At 37.3% G+C, this 18,297-nt stretch overlaps 2 protein-coding genes across 3 annotated transcripts in view; one reads left to right on the forward strand and one right to left on the reverse strand.

The window, feature by feature from the left end:
* Positions 1-18,297, reverse strand: part of LOC128224324 (tRNA N6-adenosine threonylcarbamoyltransferase, mitochondrial-like) — a 451,923-nt gene that overhangs the window by 126,836 nt on the left and 306,790 nt on the right. The gene's annotated exons all lie outside the window — the stretch shown is intronic.
* LOC128222193 (dipeptidase 1-like) overlaps positions 1-18,297 on the forward strand; it is a 59,983-nt gene that overhangs the window by 37,806 nt on the left and 3,880 nt on the right. For both annotated transcript variants that reach the window (XM_052931474.1, XM_052932225.1), the window contains 2 exons: positions 15,713-15,809; positions 16,936-17,011. In XM_052931474.1, coding sequence (XP_052787434.1) covers positions 15,713-15,809; positions 16,936-17,011 — 173 coding nt within the window. The remainder of the gene's footprint in view (positions 1-15,712; positions 15,810-16,935; positions 17,012-18,297) is intronic.

Raw genomic sequence — 18,297 nt, forward strand, 5'->3', positions numbered from 1 at the left:
TTCTACTTATTTCTTGTAATATTCTGCTTTTCGGACATTCCTTTATCTCGATTTCAGTTTAATTTGCATATGTGTATTTAATCTTGTGCTAAATAAACATCTCAGCTAGGACTACATTATATACATGCGCTTGTTTTGACACTTGACTTGTTTTGTCTCTTCTGATTGTCTGTTATTAATTAATTAACAGGTCGTAAACATCGGTTCAAAAACATCTTTTGGAGTTTAAAATCATTAGGAATGTGAACAAGCATGATTTATCATTGATTTTGTTTAATTGATTACGGAAATTCTTTGACAGCGTGCATTTTGAATCGCACTGATAAATTCTGTTCATTCTGACAAGTGAATGTCGCTTTCTCGGCGATATTGAGTTTTCATTGGCGGTTCACTGTGACGTATGAATGCGTAATTAGCCCGCTGAATCTTATCTCAAATTCTATTGGTCGTTCTGTATACAGGTGTCCTGTGACGTCACGAGTTGCTTAGCGACAATACCGACCTTATTGACCTCGCACTTGTTTGCCATACAATATTACGGACGTAATCGAAAATTATCTTGACAATTTTGCCTATTATTTCTTCGTATCGTAGTATTTAGTTAGAAATAGTAGTTTGTAGCATACCTAGTACCATTTTGTATTGATAAGTTGCTTTTAGTTACCAGTTAATAGTTTAGTGGCAATGTAATTGACAAAAACCTTGACGCATTTTAAGATTTGCTTACTTTCGGTTTGATTGAAATTTCATTCATTGTTATTTCCACGATATGTCATATTGTTACCCTGTAGAATCGCTTATAAAATACTTAGCTTTATTTTGATTTAAATTGTACACATATAATTTATTTATTTGACATTTTGTTTAGTCAGTTTGATTTTGTAAATTTGATGAGAAATTGCATTACCATTTAATTATTGTTTGATTGAATTTCTGACACTGAATAACATTCGTTTTAGTTTCAGCTTATTTGATTTGAATGATTAATTCTGATTGATTTTGATTTAAATTGGAAATAGTCCTATTTCATTGGAATTTATTTGTCATTGATTGGAATTTTGTCATTATTTATTTATTTATTTTTTATAATTTATTTATTTATAATGCTTGGTGACATGATTAATTGAGAAAAAATCTTTGAAATATTTGTTTGACTTAAATAACTTTAATAATTATACATTGATTTTCGGTATAGAAGATTGATTTGACTCATTGATTGTGAATTAATTAATTGGTTAACTTTGATTCTTAAAATTAATAAATTTTTGAAATATTTTCATAATACCTACAGTGATTTGTACTTGTGCAGATTCGGTGACTTGTGATTTCTGACTTAGCACAATAACGTGGTACATTAAGACTGAGAATTAGTACTGGTCTTGTTATTCACTTACTTCGATATGTTTGTGTGATACTTAGAACACCCACATGGTGTTTGCTATTTTTAGGAAGTGATTTTATTTAATTTTGCTCGTTCCATTGTATTAGAGCACATTGATTACTTTGGATTGCATATTGATTACCCTGTGTGAGATGTGATTACACTTTTTGAAATTAATAGTTGAATGATATAGTGAAGGACTCTTATTTGTTGTAACACTTTCTTTGAAAGAGAGATTAACCGTGATAATTAATTGAACAATTTTATCAATACATACTGTGAATACTTGATTGTCATGGCGGCCAAAGAAGAGGCGCCTGAGGAAGTAGAAGCTTCTGGGGGATTATCCAAAGAGGAAAGCCAAATGATTGGTTTACTTAGGAGTTTGAAGTTGAAGGCAGATGTGTCGGATCCTGAAAGAGCTGCCAGACTCATAGAACTGTTAGGTGGAGTGAAACATGAATCCACAAAAGACAAAGAGGTGAAGACTGACCCAACACCGAACCACTCTTACCCAAAGTTGAGCATATTTTACGGTGAAGAAGGAAAGGGAGAAGCTAATTGGGATAGTTTTAGATATGAAATTGAGTGCATAATAAATGCTAGGAGCTACTCCGAGGAACAAATCATGTTCGGAATTCGACGCTCAACGAAAGGAGCAGCAGCAGATAAGATTAGAAGGTTAGGTCAAGGAATTAAGTTAAATAAAGTTCTTGAGAAGCTAGATAATTCCTATGGGATAGTTGAAACGAAGGAGAGCATAATGAAACGATTTTACACCTGTGAACAAAAGAGTGGGGAATCAGTGGAAACATACGCGACAAGGCTAGAGGATTTGTTTTACAAGGCTGTCGAGCTTGGAGGATTTAAAACAAGCGACACATTAGTATTGAAAGAGGTTTTACACTCTGGACTCCGAAAGGACCTTAGACTTATGTCAACATATCAGTGTGACAAGATAAATGACTATGATCGGTTCAGGAAAGAACTCCGTAAAATAGAAATAGACCAGAAGAACTCTAGCCCAGAGAGGAAGCCATGTAGACCAGCAGTAAACAACCCAAAAGAAGAAGACAGCGAAACAGTCAGACTTTTAAGACAATTAACGGAGAGGATTGATAGGATAGAAAAGGGACAAAAACAGCAGCCACAACAACAACAGCAGCAACAACAAGAAGTCTATGTTCCAAGAGGGGGATACCGGGGAAGATGGCGAGGAGGACAAGGACGTGGAGGACAAGGACGTGGTGGAGGACAAGGACTTGGAAGAGGGAGAGGCTACTACAACAATGTTGAAGAAAATGTAATGTTCAATGATGGAAGAAGTTGTTTCATTTGTAATAAGAAAGGGCATATGCAGAGAGACTGTCCTACCATACTGGCCCAGTTTGTTTGTTCATACTGCAAGGAGAAGGGACACTTCAAAAAAGACTGCCCAAACTTTTAAGTGCCCGAGTTGGGGGATCGAACCCGAGCACCCTTTTGTCTGATCCCAAATTGATTGGAAATACTAATGAAGTAAACATCACAATAGCCAACCACCCAACCATTGCATTGTTAGATACGGGTAGTGTTGTTAGTCTTATTTCAGAATCATTTTACCATGAACATTTTCCTTCTATAGAAATACAACCAGTGGGTGATATATTGAACATCGAATGCGCCGATGGAGAAAATTTACCTTACAAAGGATATATTGAAACAACAATAACTACTACTGATGGCCTACCAGAGTCCAAACCACTACCTTGCTTACTTCTAGTTACACCGGACACAAAGTATTCAGCTAGAACTCCTGTCATATTAGGAACGAATATACTACAAGAACTAATGAAGGATTGTTCAACACATTTTGGCGAAAGATTTTTACAGAAAGCTCCTTTACATTCGTCATGGTACTTAAGCTTCCGCACAATGAGTGTAAGAGAAAGAGAACTTAAGAAGAACAAGAATCGCCTCGCTGTAGTTAAGTGCGCTGCTACTGAAAAGATTATTTTGAATCCGAATCAAAGCACTGAGGTGATAGGCTACACTGACCATGAACTTGAATATTGTCCCACTACTGCTATCATCCAAGAGTGTGATGATTGTTCTACACCATCCATAGATGTTACTCCTACTGTCATACATTATACAGGGGAAAAGAAGAAAGAAGTAAGGTTAACATTGTCAAACATCACTACAAATCCTATAGTCATTCAACCAAGAGCAGTGTTGTGTGAAATACAACCAGCTACAGTAGCCAAAGAGGTTTTTAAGAAGATTGAAAAAGATAGGACCAAACTATTGGATGATTTAAACATTGATGAATCAAATGTACTAGATGATGGACAGAAACAAGAATTAATGAATTTACTTAGGAAACATCAGGAAATATTTTCAACCGGTGAAACTGACATTGGCATTTGCAATCTTATAAAACACAGAATTGATTTAATAACTGATGTTCCATTTAAGCAAAGACACCGCCGAATACCACCATCAATGATTGAAGAAGTACGCAACCATATTGAACAACTGTTAGCGGCTGGTGTCATCAGACCATCGAAGTCACCATATACCTCGAACGTGGTACTTGTCCGAAAGAAGAATGGGAAGTTGCGACTCTGTGTCGATTACAGACAACTCAACAGCATCACTATCAAGGATTCCTTCGCACTGCCTCGAATGGAAGAGATATTCGATAGTCTTCATGGCGCAAAGTATTTTACGACTATGGACATGAAGTCTTGGTACCATTAGGTCGAAGTTGAAGAGAAGCACAAAGAGCTAACCTGAAATTAGCACCGGAGAAATGTCATTTCTTTAAACCAAGCGTTAGCTTTCTTGGACATGTGGTTAGTGCTAATGGAGTCGAAACTGATCCCGCAAAGATTGAGAAAGTGAAAGGTTGGCCAGTTCCATCCAACTCTGATGAACTTCGCTCCTTCCTCGCTTTTGCTGGATACTATCGCCGATTCATTCAGAGTTTTAGCGACATTGTCAGACCATTGAATGAGCTACTGCCTCCAACTACCACCAAGAAAGGGACCAAGACACCAAAGCCTGAGTGGAAATGGACAGAGAAAGAGCAAGCTGTCTTCGACCATCTGAAGGAGCTTTTGTCCTCTCCACCCATATTGGCCTACCCAAACTTTCATTTGCCGTTTGAGTTACACACAGATGCATCGGGTAAAGCATTAGGTGCCGTGTTGTACCAGTTACAAGATGGAAAGAAGAAGGTTATATCGTATGCAAGCAGAGCCTTAAATAAGTCTGAACGAAACTACAGTGCATTCAAGCTGGAGTTTTTAGCTCTGAAATGGGCGGTAACCGAAAAGTTCAGCGATTACCTTACCTTGTCTCACTTCACTGTCCTGACTGATAACAACCCACTGACTTACGTACTCACCAGTGCCAAGCTTGATGCTACTGGACAGCGATGGGCTGCAGCTCTTGGTGAATACTCGTTCGACATCCATTACAGAGCAGGGTTGAAGAACCAGGACGCTGATGGCATGAGCAGGTATCCATATGAGAGGATAGTCGACACGGACAACATAGATAGAGTGAGAATTAATGACCCATCTATAAAGGCCATTTGTAATATGATTGCAGTGCCATATGTTGATACTCTACCTATGAAGATGAACATCTTGGAAGCAACTGAAGATATGGGCCAACCTCTGGCTCAGAAGGAAATGAGAGAAATTAGAAGGGCGCAGCGCGCAGACCCTCTCATTGAGAGATGGAGAAAGGCCGTCATTGACCAAAGATTACCCAAAGACTTTATGCACGGCCATGACCTTACTATGAAGAAGCAATTTAAAAACTTGAAGATCAAGAGAGGAATCTTGTTTAGGATTGTGCATGAAACCAACGATGACATTGAACAGTTAGTAATACCAGAGTCGTTCCAGAAAGAGATCTTAGTTGGTATTCATGATTTGTCTGGACATCCAGGGCAGGAGAGAACGATGCGCTTAATGAGAGAGAGGTATTACTGGCCAGGTATGACAACAGATGTAAAAAACTGGATCAGTAAGTGTGATAGATGCATTAGAAGGCAAGGAAGGATAGATAAAGCACCACTTGTTAATATCAACACCTCTTACCCTCTTGAACTTTTATGCATTGATTATCTCACATTAGAACCATCAAAGGGTAACGTGAGTAACATTCTTGTAGTCACAGACCACTACACGAAGTTTGCAAAGGCCATACCGACACGAAATCAAACCGCCAAAACAACAGCAGAGGCACTCTACAACGAGTTTTTGGTTCACTTCGGAATGCCTACAAGATTACACTCGGACCAGGGTGCGAATTTCGAAAGCCAGTTAGTATCTGAGCTGTGTCGCATTACAGGCATGAAAAAGAGTCACACCACACCATACCATCCCCAGGGTAATGCAGGTCCAGAGCGGTTTAACCGGACTTTGCTTGCAATGCTTGGTACCCTGGAAGAAGATCAGAAGGCTGATTGGAAGAGGTATGTTAGTAGCCTGGTGTATTCATATAATTGCACCCCTCATGAAGCCACTCGAGTATCACCATATGAGTTGATTTTTGGAAGGAAGCCGAGGTTGCCCATTGACGTCATGTTTGAAAAGGCAAGAGAAGAGCCAGTAAACAAGACAGCAGAAGAGTACTTGGAAGATCTTCAAGAAAGAATTGTGAAGACTCATGAAATAGTTGAACAGCATACTAGGAAGTCGAAAGAAAAGCAAAAGAAGTATTATGACAGAAAGACCAAACCTGTAAGAATACAAGTAGGTGATAAAGTGCTTGTGAAAAAGTTGGCTTTTGACGGCAAGCATAAAATTGCCGACAGGTTTGAAGAAGAAGCCTACTTAGTCATAGATCAACCACGAATGGATATTCCAGTTTTCAAAGTGAGAGCGGAAGGCTCTGAAAAGGAAAGGACTTTGCATCGAAACCACTTACTCTTGGTAGAACATCAGGATGAAGATAGTGAGTTGGATGAAGTTGATGAAACAGAATTGGAAGGAAGGGATGCATCCATAATAGAAGAAGCACACAAGATGATTGATGGTGCATATGATTCTGACGAAGAAAGTGAAGGTGCAGGAAAGTATGACTGTCTTAAATTTGCTTGTTAATCATTGTAATGATCATTGCCACTAATGTGTTGTCCGGTAACTATAGTTTAGTCACATACTAGAGAGTTGTATATCGCTGAAGTTTTTTTCTTAAGACTTATGTTTATAGTGTGTATAGACATACTTTTTTGTAAGTACGTTGTTATATACGGTAGGTGAAGTAGTTAGTGCATATTGTCTGACTTTACCTTTGACTTGAATTGAAAGTGACGCAATGACGTGACGTCATTTTACGTGGAGGGGGAGTATGTGACCAGACCGATGATTATCTGACCGGACTGTGCATTGCCGATTTTACTTATTGATATCATTTGGAATACTTCTGTTTTAATCATCAGTTCAGCATGGTTTACTTTCAAGGAATCGGATTGGTCAAAGGTTTATGTAACCTTTCTTATGATTGGTTCGTGGATATTTCGCTCACTGTTTCCCACGATTTTCTGCAGTCAAGACGTGCTTCATGCAGTCTTAGTTTTAGTAACTTTTAAAATCCTTGCGAGTCTTTTTGAGGTTTGTTTCAAGAGACTAACTAACCATTTCAATCACTGTGAGTGAGGGGAGGCGTACTGAAGTTTTCAATACCACATATTGATTACAAGTCTTCAGAACCTGACTTAAGTTGGTACTTATATCCCCGGATTACCATACTGTTATAATAGCACACTCTTTAAGGTAAACTCTTAGTTCCTTTTCATCGCTATTTCCTGAAAAGGTAGTTTTAAATATTCCACAATTTTACCTTACATCATTAAAGGGGCTGTACTCCGTATGATGAAATAACGAAAAAGAGAGAAAATTGTCGAAACCTGACATAAACTTCGTATCGATTTGTACAATGCAATGAAACTTACTAACCGAAGTACCACATAGTTCAAAATTAACATATTTTTCGCTGTTTTTTTTTTCGTATTTTTTTCAATTAAAAAATAATACTAGGTATGTCTTCCTAATGGAATTCATTTCCGCAATGCGTGATTCGCTAGTCGATGTCATCACGTGATATAACCAAGTTAGGTATATAGCTCAAATATTCCAACCGTTAAGGGTAAGCCTTCGTAGCACAGTGGATACCACACTGGACTGCGACACCGGTCTCCAACTCGATTTTTTTTCTACATTAATGATATGAAAGAGTAAAACATTTCCTTAAATACTTGTCCTGAATTTCATTACAGAAAAATAACCTTTTTTGGTGCCAATCTGCTGTATAGTGCCTTAATATATATATATAATGAACTTTTTTATTTTATTTTATCATCAAGTATGCAGAGTTCATTTATTATGTCGTTTATATGGACTACCTTAAAACGTTTTGTTTTTTGTCTATTTAGATTCAGGTTTGATCTCTTCTTTCGTTTCATCTTTTATTCCTTGAAAATATAAATGATATATCTGTACACCCTCTTATTTAATTAAATAATTAACAAAATTAATATTTTTGAAAAACTAAAACAAAACGACTGGTAATTCGGGTAAATACACTGTGCCATAGATCTTCCAGATTTGGGATGAACCTAGGTTCTAAAAATGTACAGAATGAACCAGCAAGCATTTTCGTAAATGAGCCGATTTAACTCCAAAATTGGCTGTCTGCATTCGGAAAACAATAGCAATAATGTTATTGTCCAAAACAAAGCATCGGTTGGGTTTGTACGCAAGAGAACGGAATTAAATAGTTGTTTTGAATAAAAAAATGTATCGAGTGAGTCGGGAAGCCTTGTAAGAACGTGCATTGTTTTCACGAGATATTTTAATACAGACATTATTTTGATCTAAAACAAGCGTCTTCGTAAACGAGCAATTGCTCTTCATTCGATGCACAAGGTCGTTTCTAAAAAATATCGTTGAAACATATAGAAAACAGTGGTAATACTCACCGAATCGAGGACGTTTATCACCAAAAACAATGAACCGGGAAGCATGGACGCACCTGACATTACTGCCCTTGAATTACTGAATTCGAAATACTACTACTACTGCTACTACTACTACTACTACTACTACTACTACTACTACTACTACTACTACTACCACCACTACTACCACTACTACCACTACTACCACGACTACCACTACAACTACTACAACTACTACAACTACTACTAGTAATAATAATAATAATAATAATAATAATAATAATAATAATAATAATAAAAATAATAAAACTAATTAAAAATAAATAAAATAATAATAATAATAATAATAATAATAATAATAATAATAATAATACACCAAGAACAGATGAATTACAATATTTTATGATAAGTTTATTATAGGAACACATTTTCAGAATGCGACTTTCAGGATACATGAAGATAAAGTTTCAGCATTTATCTTATAATATTCTTGATGTGACTGGGAATCGCAGTCACTAAAATATGATGGAGAATATAGCTGCATTATTCAATAATAAAGTGAAATAGGGGTGATAAAGTTCTCGGAAAATATAAGTACATGTCCAAAATATCCCACCCCCTTCTAAAAACCATGATGTGCACGAAATGTGCGTAAATTAAACCCCTTTTAATCGATACTATTTTGATGCTGAGGTAAGCGTCGTTAGGCCTTGAAAGTTGAAAAAAGGCGTCCTGTTTATATGAAAAATATCATGAAAACTTATAACTTTTTATATAATATATTTAATATATAACATTTGATATAACATATTTTAACTTAAGCGGACAATTTAGAATAGTTATATAATTCTTTAAAAAACTATTTCTATAAAATGGGGTTTTCATTTCAAAAACCTCAGTGCCATATTTTAATTGCAGAAAATACACTAAGCATTAAAATTTCTTCCAGTGAAATATAAATTTGTTAATGAAATTGTAGAGGTTAAGAAAAGGTTAATTTTAACTTAAGATGCTGTATAACATGGCCTCAGAGATATTGGCAAATCAAAAGAGTACAGCCCACGAACCGACAGTCGAGGAACTTTTTCGACTTTTATGAACTTATGAAACAATTCACAGCAGCAACAGAAAGATATCGAGTCAAAGGTTTTAATAATTCACGTTCCATGCACAGCATATTTGTATAGATTATTAGAGAATTTCTTTTTGATTAGAAAACACCCGCTTCGATATATTCGTGAATACTGCAGCTCAATTTATTCGGAGTTCCTCGGCCACTTTTATCGAAAACAACCGCGGAATATATGCTGGTACATCAGTAAAAGTAGTTCGTATTTATTTAATTATATCATTAATCAAATGCAATGTATTAGCTTGTATCTATTGATCTAAGTTCATATTGATTGTCAGTGAAATGTACTACTGCAAACATTATTAAGATACCCAAGAGTTAAGTCATGAAGTTTAACTACTAAATTAAATTACTACGCAATCTACTTGCAACGGACTTAAACGTACCGATTTTTGAGTATGTAAACCGTCCATATACATCCTAGGTTGTTTTCGATAAAAATGGCCGAGAAGTTCCAAATGCGGCTCGATTCTCCATCGTGTAATATCGCATGTCCCTTTTGGCATTTAATAATTATCAAGTTCTCGCTGTATCGTGAAGGGGTATACGGCGCGGTCAGGCCATTATGCAGCAAATTGGAGATAGAAGTCCTTTATATATATATATATATATATATATATATATATATATATATATATATATATATATATATATATATATATATAAAGGACTTCTATCTCAAATTTGCTGCATAATGGCCTGACCGCGCCGTATACCCCTTCACGATATATATATATATATATATATATATATATATATATATATATATATATATATATATATATATATATATATATATATATATATATATATATATATATATATATATAAACAATAAAAAACATTTTTTATTTTTTCTGTGAAATGTTCCAATAAAACTTCTTTATTTTCCAAAACATGTAAAGTTAGTAAGCTTTACCCTCCTCATTTTTTTTTTCTCAAACAAATTACAAATTAAAGCCTTCATCCTACCACTATTGCATTGAGAAAGAGCCTTCATACTACCACTATTGCATTGAGAAAGAACCTTCATCCTGCCACTATTGCATTGAGGAATAGCCTTCATCCTGCCACTATTGCATTGAGGAATAGCCTTCATCCTGCCACTATTGCATTGAGAAAGAGCCTTCATCCTGCCACTATTGCATTGAGGAATAGCCTTCATCCTGTCACTATTGCATTGAGAAAGAGCCTTCATCCTACCACTTTGTATTCAGAAAGAGCCTTCATCCTACCACGTTTGAACTGAGAAAGAGCCTTCATCCTGCCACTGTTGCATTGAGGCAGAACCTTCAACTTAGCACTATCGCATTAAAGAAGAGCCTTCATCCTGCCACTATTGCATTGAGAAAGAGCGTTCATCCTGCCACTATTGCATTGAGGAAGAGCCTTCATCCTGCCACACTTCGAATTTAGAAGAGCCTTCATCCTACCACTTTCTATTCAGAGAGAGCCTTCATCCTACCACTTTGTATTGAAGAAGGGCATTAAATTTACAAATATTGTATTATGGAAGAACGTTCATCCTACCAATACTGTATTGAGGAAGAGCCTTCATCCTACCACAATTTGAATTTGTAAGGTCCTTCGTTCTACCGCTTTTGTATTGAGAAAGAGCCTTCACCCTGCCACTATTGCATTGTGGAAGATTCTCCATCCTACCACTATTGAATTAAGGAAGAGCCTCCATCCTACCACAACACAATCGTATTTAGAAAAAAAGCCTTCAGCCTACAACTTTTTTTATTGAGGAAGAGCATTCATATTACCACTATTGTATTGAGGAGGAGCCTTCATCCTACCACTATTGAATTAAGGAAGAGCCTCCATCCTACCACTTTTGTATTTAGAGAATTCATTCTTCAACTATTATATTTAGGAAGAGACTTCATCCTTCCACTATTATATTGAGGAAGAGCCTTCATCCTGCCACTATTATATTGAGGAAGAGCCGTCATCCCACCACCTATGCATTGAGGCAGAGCCTTCATCCAGTCACTATTATATTGAGGTGGAGCCTCCATCCTACTATTATTAAATTGAGGAAGAGCCTCCATCTTACCGCTATTGCATTGAGGAAGAACATTCATCCTGCCACTATTGTATTGAGAAAGAGCCTTCATCCTGCCACTATTTTATTGAGGAAGAGCATTCATATTACCACTATTGTATTGAGGAGGAGCCTTCATCCTACCACTATTGAATTAAGGAAGAGCCTCCATCCTACCACTTTTGTATTTAGAGAATTCATTCTTCAACTATTATATTTAGGAAGAGACTTCATCCTTCCACTATTATATTGAGGAAGAGCCGTCATCGCACCACCTATGCATTGAGGCAGAGCCTTCATCCAGTCACTATTATATTGAGGTGGAGCCTCCATCCTACTATTATTAAATTGAGGAAGAGCCTTCATCCGACCACTATTGCATTGAGGAAGAACATTCATCCTGCCACTATTGTATTGAGAAAGAGCCTTCATCCTGCCACTATTTTATTGAGGAAGAGGTTTCATCTTACCACTATTTTATTGAGGAAGAGCCTTCATCCTGCCACTATTGCATTGAGGAAGAACCTTCATCCTACCACTACTGTATTGGGGAAGAGCCTTTATCCGACCACTATTATATTGAGGAAGGGCCTTCACCCTACCACTATTGCATTGAGGAAGAGCCTTCATCCGACCACTATTGCATTGAGGAAGAGCCTTCATCCTGCCACTATTGCATTGCGGAATAGCCTTCATCCTGCCACTATTGCATTGAGGAATAGCCTTCATCCTGCCACAATTGCATTGAGGAAGAGCCTTCATCCTGCCACTATTGCATTGAGGAATAGCCTTCATCCTGCCACTATTGCATTGAGGAAGAGCCTTCATCCTGCCACTATTGCATTGAGGAAGAGCCTTCATCCTGCCACTATTGCATTGAGGAAGAGCCTTCATCCTGCCACTATTGCATTGAGAAAGAGCCTTCATCCTGCCACTATTGCATTGAGGAATAGCCTTCATCCTACCACTCTTGTTTTGAGGAAGAGCCTTCATCCTGCCACTATTGCATTGAGGAAGAGCCTTCATCCTACCACTCTTGTATTGAGGAAGAGCCTTCATCCTACAAAGGGCATAAATCCTACCACTTTGTATTGAGAAATAGCATTCATCCTACCACTATTTTATTGAGGAAGAGCCTTCTTCCCACCACCTATGCATTGAGGCAGACGCTTCATCAAGAGCCCTCATCCTACAAAGGGCATAAATCCTACCACTTTGTGTTGAGGAAGAGCGTTTAAGCTATGACTTTGTGTTGAAGAAGAGCGTTTAAGCTACGACTTTGTGTTGAGGAAGAGCGTTTAAGCTACGACTTTGTGTTGAGGAAGAGCGTTTAAGCTACAACTTTGTGTTGAGGAAGAGCGTTTAAGCTACGACTTTGTGTTGAGGAAGAGCGTTTAAGCTACGACTTTGTGTTGAGGAAGAGCGTTTAAGCTACGACTTTGTGTTGAAGAAGAGCATTAAGCCAATTACAATTGTATAAAGGAAGAGCGTTAAAACTTCAACCTTTGTGTTGAAGAAGAGTGTTAATCCTACCACTCTTGTTATTAGGAAGTGCATTTACCTTTCAAGTATTGTATTGAAGAAGGGCATGCATCTTACCACTTTGTATTGAAGAATAACATTTACCCTACCGATTCGTGTTGAGGAATGGCAATAATCCTACCACTTTGTAATGAAGAAGCGCATTAATCCTTCCATTCTTGTATTCGGGGAGAGCATTAATTCTACCACTATTGGAGCCTTAATCCTACCACTAATGTATTGAGACAAAGTCTTAATCCTACCACTGTTGGAACCTTAATCCTACCACTACTGCATTAGGAAGAGGCCTTAATCCTACAACTATTGCATTGAAATAGGACCTTAATCCTACCACTATTGCATTGAGAAAGGACCTTAATCCTACCACTATTGCATTGAGAAAGGACCATAATCCTACCACTATTGCATTGAGAAAGGACCATAATCCTACCATTATTGCATTGAGAAAGGACCATAATCCTACCACTATTGCATTGAGATAGGACCTTAATCCTACCACTATTGCATTGAGATAAGACCATAATCCTACCACTATTGCATTGAGAAAGGACCTTTATCCTACCACTATTGCATTGAGATAGGACCATAATCCTACCACTATTGCATTGAGATAGGACCATAATCCTACCACTATTGCATTGAAAAAGGATCATAATCCTACCACTATTGCATTGAGAAAGGACCATAATCCTACCACTATTGCATTGAGAAAGGACCATAATCCTACCACTATTGCATTGAGAAAGGACCATAATCCTACCACTATTGCATTGAGATAGGACCATAATCCTACCACTATTGCATTGAGAAAGGACCATAATCCTACCACTATTGCATTGAGAAAGGACCATAATCCTACCACTATTGCATTGAGATAGGACCTTTATCCTACCACTATTGCATTGAGATAGGACCTTTATCCTACCACTATTGCATTGAGATAGGACCTTAATCCTACCACTATTGCATTGAGATAGGACCATAATCCTACCACTATTGCATTGAGAAAGGACCATAATCCTACCACTATTGCATTGAGATAGGACCATAATCCTACCACTATTGCATTGAGATAGGACCATAATCCTACCACTATTGCATTGAGAAAGGACCATAATCCTACCACTATTGCATTGAGAAAGGACCATAATCCTACCACTATTGCATTGAGAAAGGACCATAATCCTACCACTATTGCATTGAGAAAGGACCATAATCCTTCCACTATTGCATTGAGATAGGACCATTATCCTACCACTATTGCATTGAGATAGGACCTTTATCCTACCACTATTGCATTGAGATAGGACCTTAATCCTACCACTATTGCATTGAGATAGGACCATAATCCTACCACTATTGCATTGAGAAAGGACCATAATCCTACCACTATTGCATTGAGATAGGACCATAATCCTACCACTATTGCATTGAGATAAGACCATAATCCTACCACTATTGCATTGAGATAAGACCATAATCCTACCACTATTGCATTGAGATAGGACCATAATCCTACCACTATTGCATTGATATAAGACCATAATCCTACCACTATTGCATTGAAAAAGGACCATAATCCTACCACTATTGCATTGAAAAAGGATCATAATCCTACCACTATTGCATTGAGAAAGGACCATAATCCTACCACTATTGCATTGAGATAGGACCATAATCCTACCACTATTGCATTGAGATAGGACCATAGTCCTACCACTATTGCATTGAGATAGGACCATAATCCTACCACTATTGCATTGAGATAGGACCATAATCCTACCACTATTGCATTGAGATAGGACCATAATCCTACCACTATTGCATTGAGATAGGACCATAATCCTACCACTATTGCATTGAGATAGGACCATAATCCTACCACTATTGCATTGAGATAGGACCATAATCCTACCACTATTGCATTGAGACAGGACCATAATCCTTCCACTATTGCATTGAGAAAGGAACTTAATCCTACCACTATTGCATTGAGAAAGGAACTTAATCCTACCACTATTGCATTGAGATAAGACAATAATCCTACCACTATTGCATTGAAAAAGGACCATAATCCTACCACTATTGCATTGAGAAAGGACCATAATCCTACCACTATTGCATTGAGAAAGGACCATAATCCTACCACTATTGCATTGAGAAAGGACCATAATCCTACCACTATTGCATTGAGAAAGGACCATAATCCTACCACTATTGCATTGAGATAGGACCTTAATCCTGCAAATATTGCATTGAGATAGGACCATAATCCTACCACTATTTCATTGAGAAAGGACCTTAATCTGCACTTATCACGAGACTTGCTAAATATACACACTATTAATTGGGAAACCAGTATGCGCTATTTTTAAACGTTTAAACACAGTTGAGACAGCGACGAAATATTTTTTAATCATGACCAATAATGTATTTTCGGCATCATATTAGATTGTGTTGATAGTTCTAGGCTTCTTTTGAGGAAATACTGTTTTTGTCGATTTTGGGACGATCAGGTGTCTAGTCCCTTTAAATAGAATCTCTGTCATAAAAATGACTAGCGATCCTGTTGTTTTCATTGTTTGCTTGAGTTTATATTTCAGAGCAATTAACATGTTTCAAAGAGATGTATATTGGTATCTTCTGCAGAAATTAAACGGCGGCCTTGTGATGGTGAACTTTTACGATCGTTATATCACTTGCTTCCCAAGCAACGAGACAATTGCAACCCTTAGTCAAGTTGCAGGTAAAACACGTAAATGTTTTGCGAACTAATTGAGATATGGCTTACATTTGGCATTAAAGTTTTTTCAAGTTGCTAACTAGTAAACACGTATTAATGTATGGCGTACAACGGGGGACAAAGCTTACACAAGTCAATGTAGTTGTCTCAAGTTAGAAGTTAACACGTACGAATATATGGCGTACAAAAGAAGACAAAGCTTACATTAGCCGATGTAGATCTCTTGAGTTGCTACATGTGGTTAACACGGACAAATGAGTGGCGTTAACTATGAGACATATATTAGTTGTCTCAAGTTTCATCTTAACACTTACAAATATATGGCGTGTAAAATGATTCAAAGCTTACAGAAGTCATTGTTATCTCTCAAGCTGCTGGCAAACACGTATTCATCTTCATACTTTTATGGCGTACATATAGAGACAGAAATTACCTCGTATAAATGTATGCCGTACAAAACCAGTCAACAAGTACAGACGTCATTGATATATCACTAGTTGCTGGCAAACACGTAAGAACGAATGGCGTTCGAATTGAGACATAGCTTACGTTAGTCTATATAGTTTTCCCAAGTTCCCAGTAAACACATGAATATATGGCGTGGAAACTGAGACACAATTGACGTAAGTCATTGTGGCATTCATATGTTGCTGATAAGCACATGAATGTATGGCGTTCGAATTGAGACGTAGCTTACGTAAGGCATTGTATTTTTCCCAAGTTGCTGATAAACACATAAATGTATGGCGTACAAACTGAGACATAGCTTATGTAAGTCAATATGGTATTCTCAGGTTACTGGTAAACGCGTATGCATATGTGACGTTAAATTTGGGACAAAACTGACATAAGTCATTAAAGTACCACAGGCTGCTGGTATACACATATGAATGTGTGCGTAAGATTTGAGAAATGTTTTGTACATGAGTCATTGTAGTATTTTCAACTTGCCAGATAATTAATGGACATGAAATACCTTATGTATATTTTCATGATTTTTTTTGTGTAAATGGGGTATTTTCATTGGATGCCAGAACTCAAAACTGTCAAAACTTTTTTTTTAAATTTTCATTTCTCGTTAGTGCTCATGTACGGACTATATTGTGCTGTGTTATCAAACTATTTTCAGATCATATCGAGCATATCAAAAATCTCATCGGTGTTTATCACGTCGGCATTGGAGCAGATTATGACGGCGTACCCACGTACGTTTTAGCCAAATGATTTTAACTCCGTTCAACTTGTATACGTCTGCCTCATTCGGAGCTCCTCGGCCATTTTTATCGAAAACAACCTCGGATGTATTTGGACGGTTTACATACTCAAAAAGTGGCACGTTTAAGTCCGCTACAAGTAGATTGCGTAGTAATTTTATTTATCAGTTAAACTTAAACTATAATAATATCTTAGGACACTTAATTATGTTTGCAATAATTCACTTCACTGGCAATCAATTTAAACTTAGATCAATAAATACGACTCTAAAACACTACATTAAATTAATGACATAATTCAAAAATTTACGAACTACTTCAACAGATGTACCGCCATACATCCGAGATTGTTTTCGATAAAAATGGCCGAGGAGTTCCGAATGCGTCTGTCTAACTCAATGAGTTCAGTGAATATTTAAAACAAATCGTCCCTATTGCAATTTTGCCACCCACTGGTGAAAGGCAGGTTGCAATCCTCACCCCTGTATACACGCGTAATATGTGCCCAAACCGTTGAAGCTCACCGAAAATGTGGTTAGAAGTCACCCAATCAAACAGTGTTAATTACCGGCGTGACTCCTTTAATAATTAATTTAATGCATATATGACATACGACAGGAGTGAAGAGACGTATACAATTAATCATATGTTTGTGACGCGTATATTGTACCTCTCTCTCTCTCTCTCTCTCTCTCTCTCTCTCTCTCTCCGTCCCTCCCTCCCTCCCTCCCTCCCTCTCTCTCTCTCTCTCTCTCTCTCTCTCTCAACTTCCCCCCTCCCTCTCCCCCTCTCCCCCCCCCCCCCCCTCTCTCGCTCCCTCTCGTGCTTATTACAATACACGCCTGCTATTTACACATGGCGTAAACAACACAGTGAATATAAACATGCCTTATACACGTGACAATACCTTTCATTTTTGGAAGCTATAACATAATCGCCTATAACAACAGACAACAGGCGAACATGTTATAGATTCAGTACGAGTTTTTCTTCAAAAGTATCCTCTTACAGGGGTAAAAATTTCGAAGCCGTTTCGCTTAGACGAACACACATTTTTTCCAAAACGAAGCCGAGGAAAACATTGGTGTTCGTCCTAGCAAAACGGTTCTGATAGAATAATTTATCAGATTTCCAATAAAAAAATCCGTGATTTGCTTTTTTCCGGATATGTCTTTCCACAAAATGAATATGTTTTTGTGACAAAATAGTCAGTACTACCGAATCAGGATATGAATTTAATCCACTATTTCGCATTATTTTATTGAATACCTATTTTA

Source organism: Mya arenaria, chromosome 1 (assembly GCF_026914265.1).
Source record: "Mya arenaria isolate MELC-2E11 chromosome 1, ASM2691426v1".
In the NCBI taxonomy this organism is placed as follows: Eukaryota; Metazoa; Mollusca; class Bivalvia; order Myida; family Myidae; genus Mya; species Mya arenaria.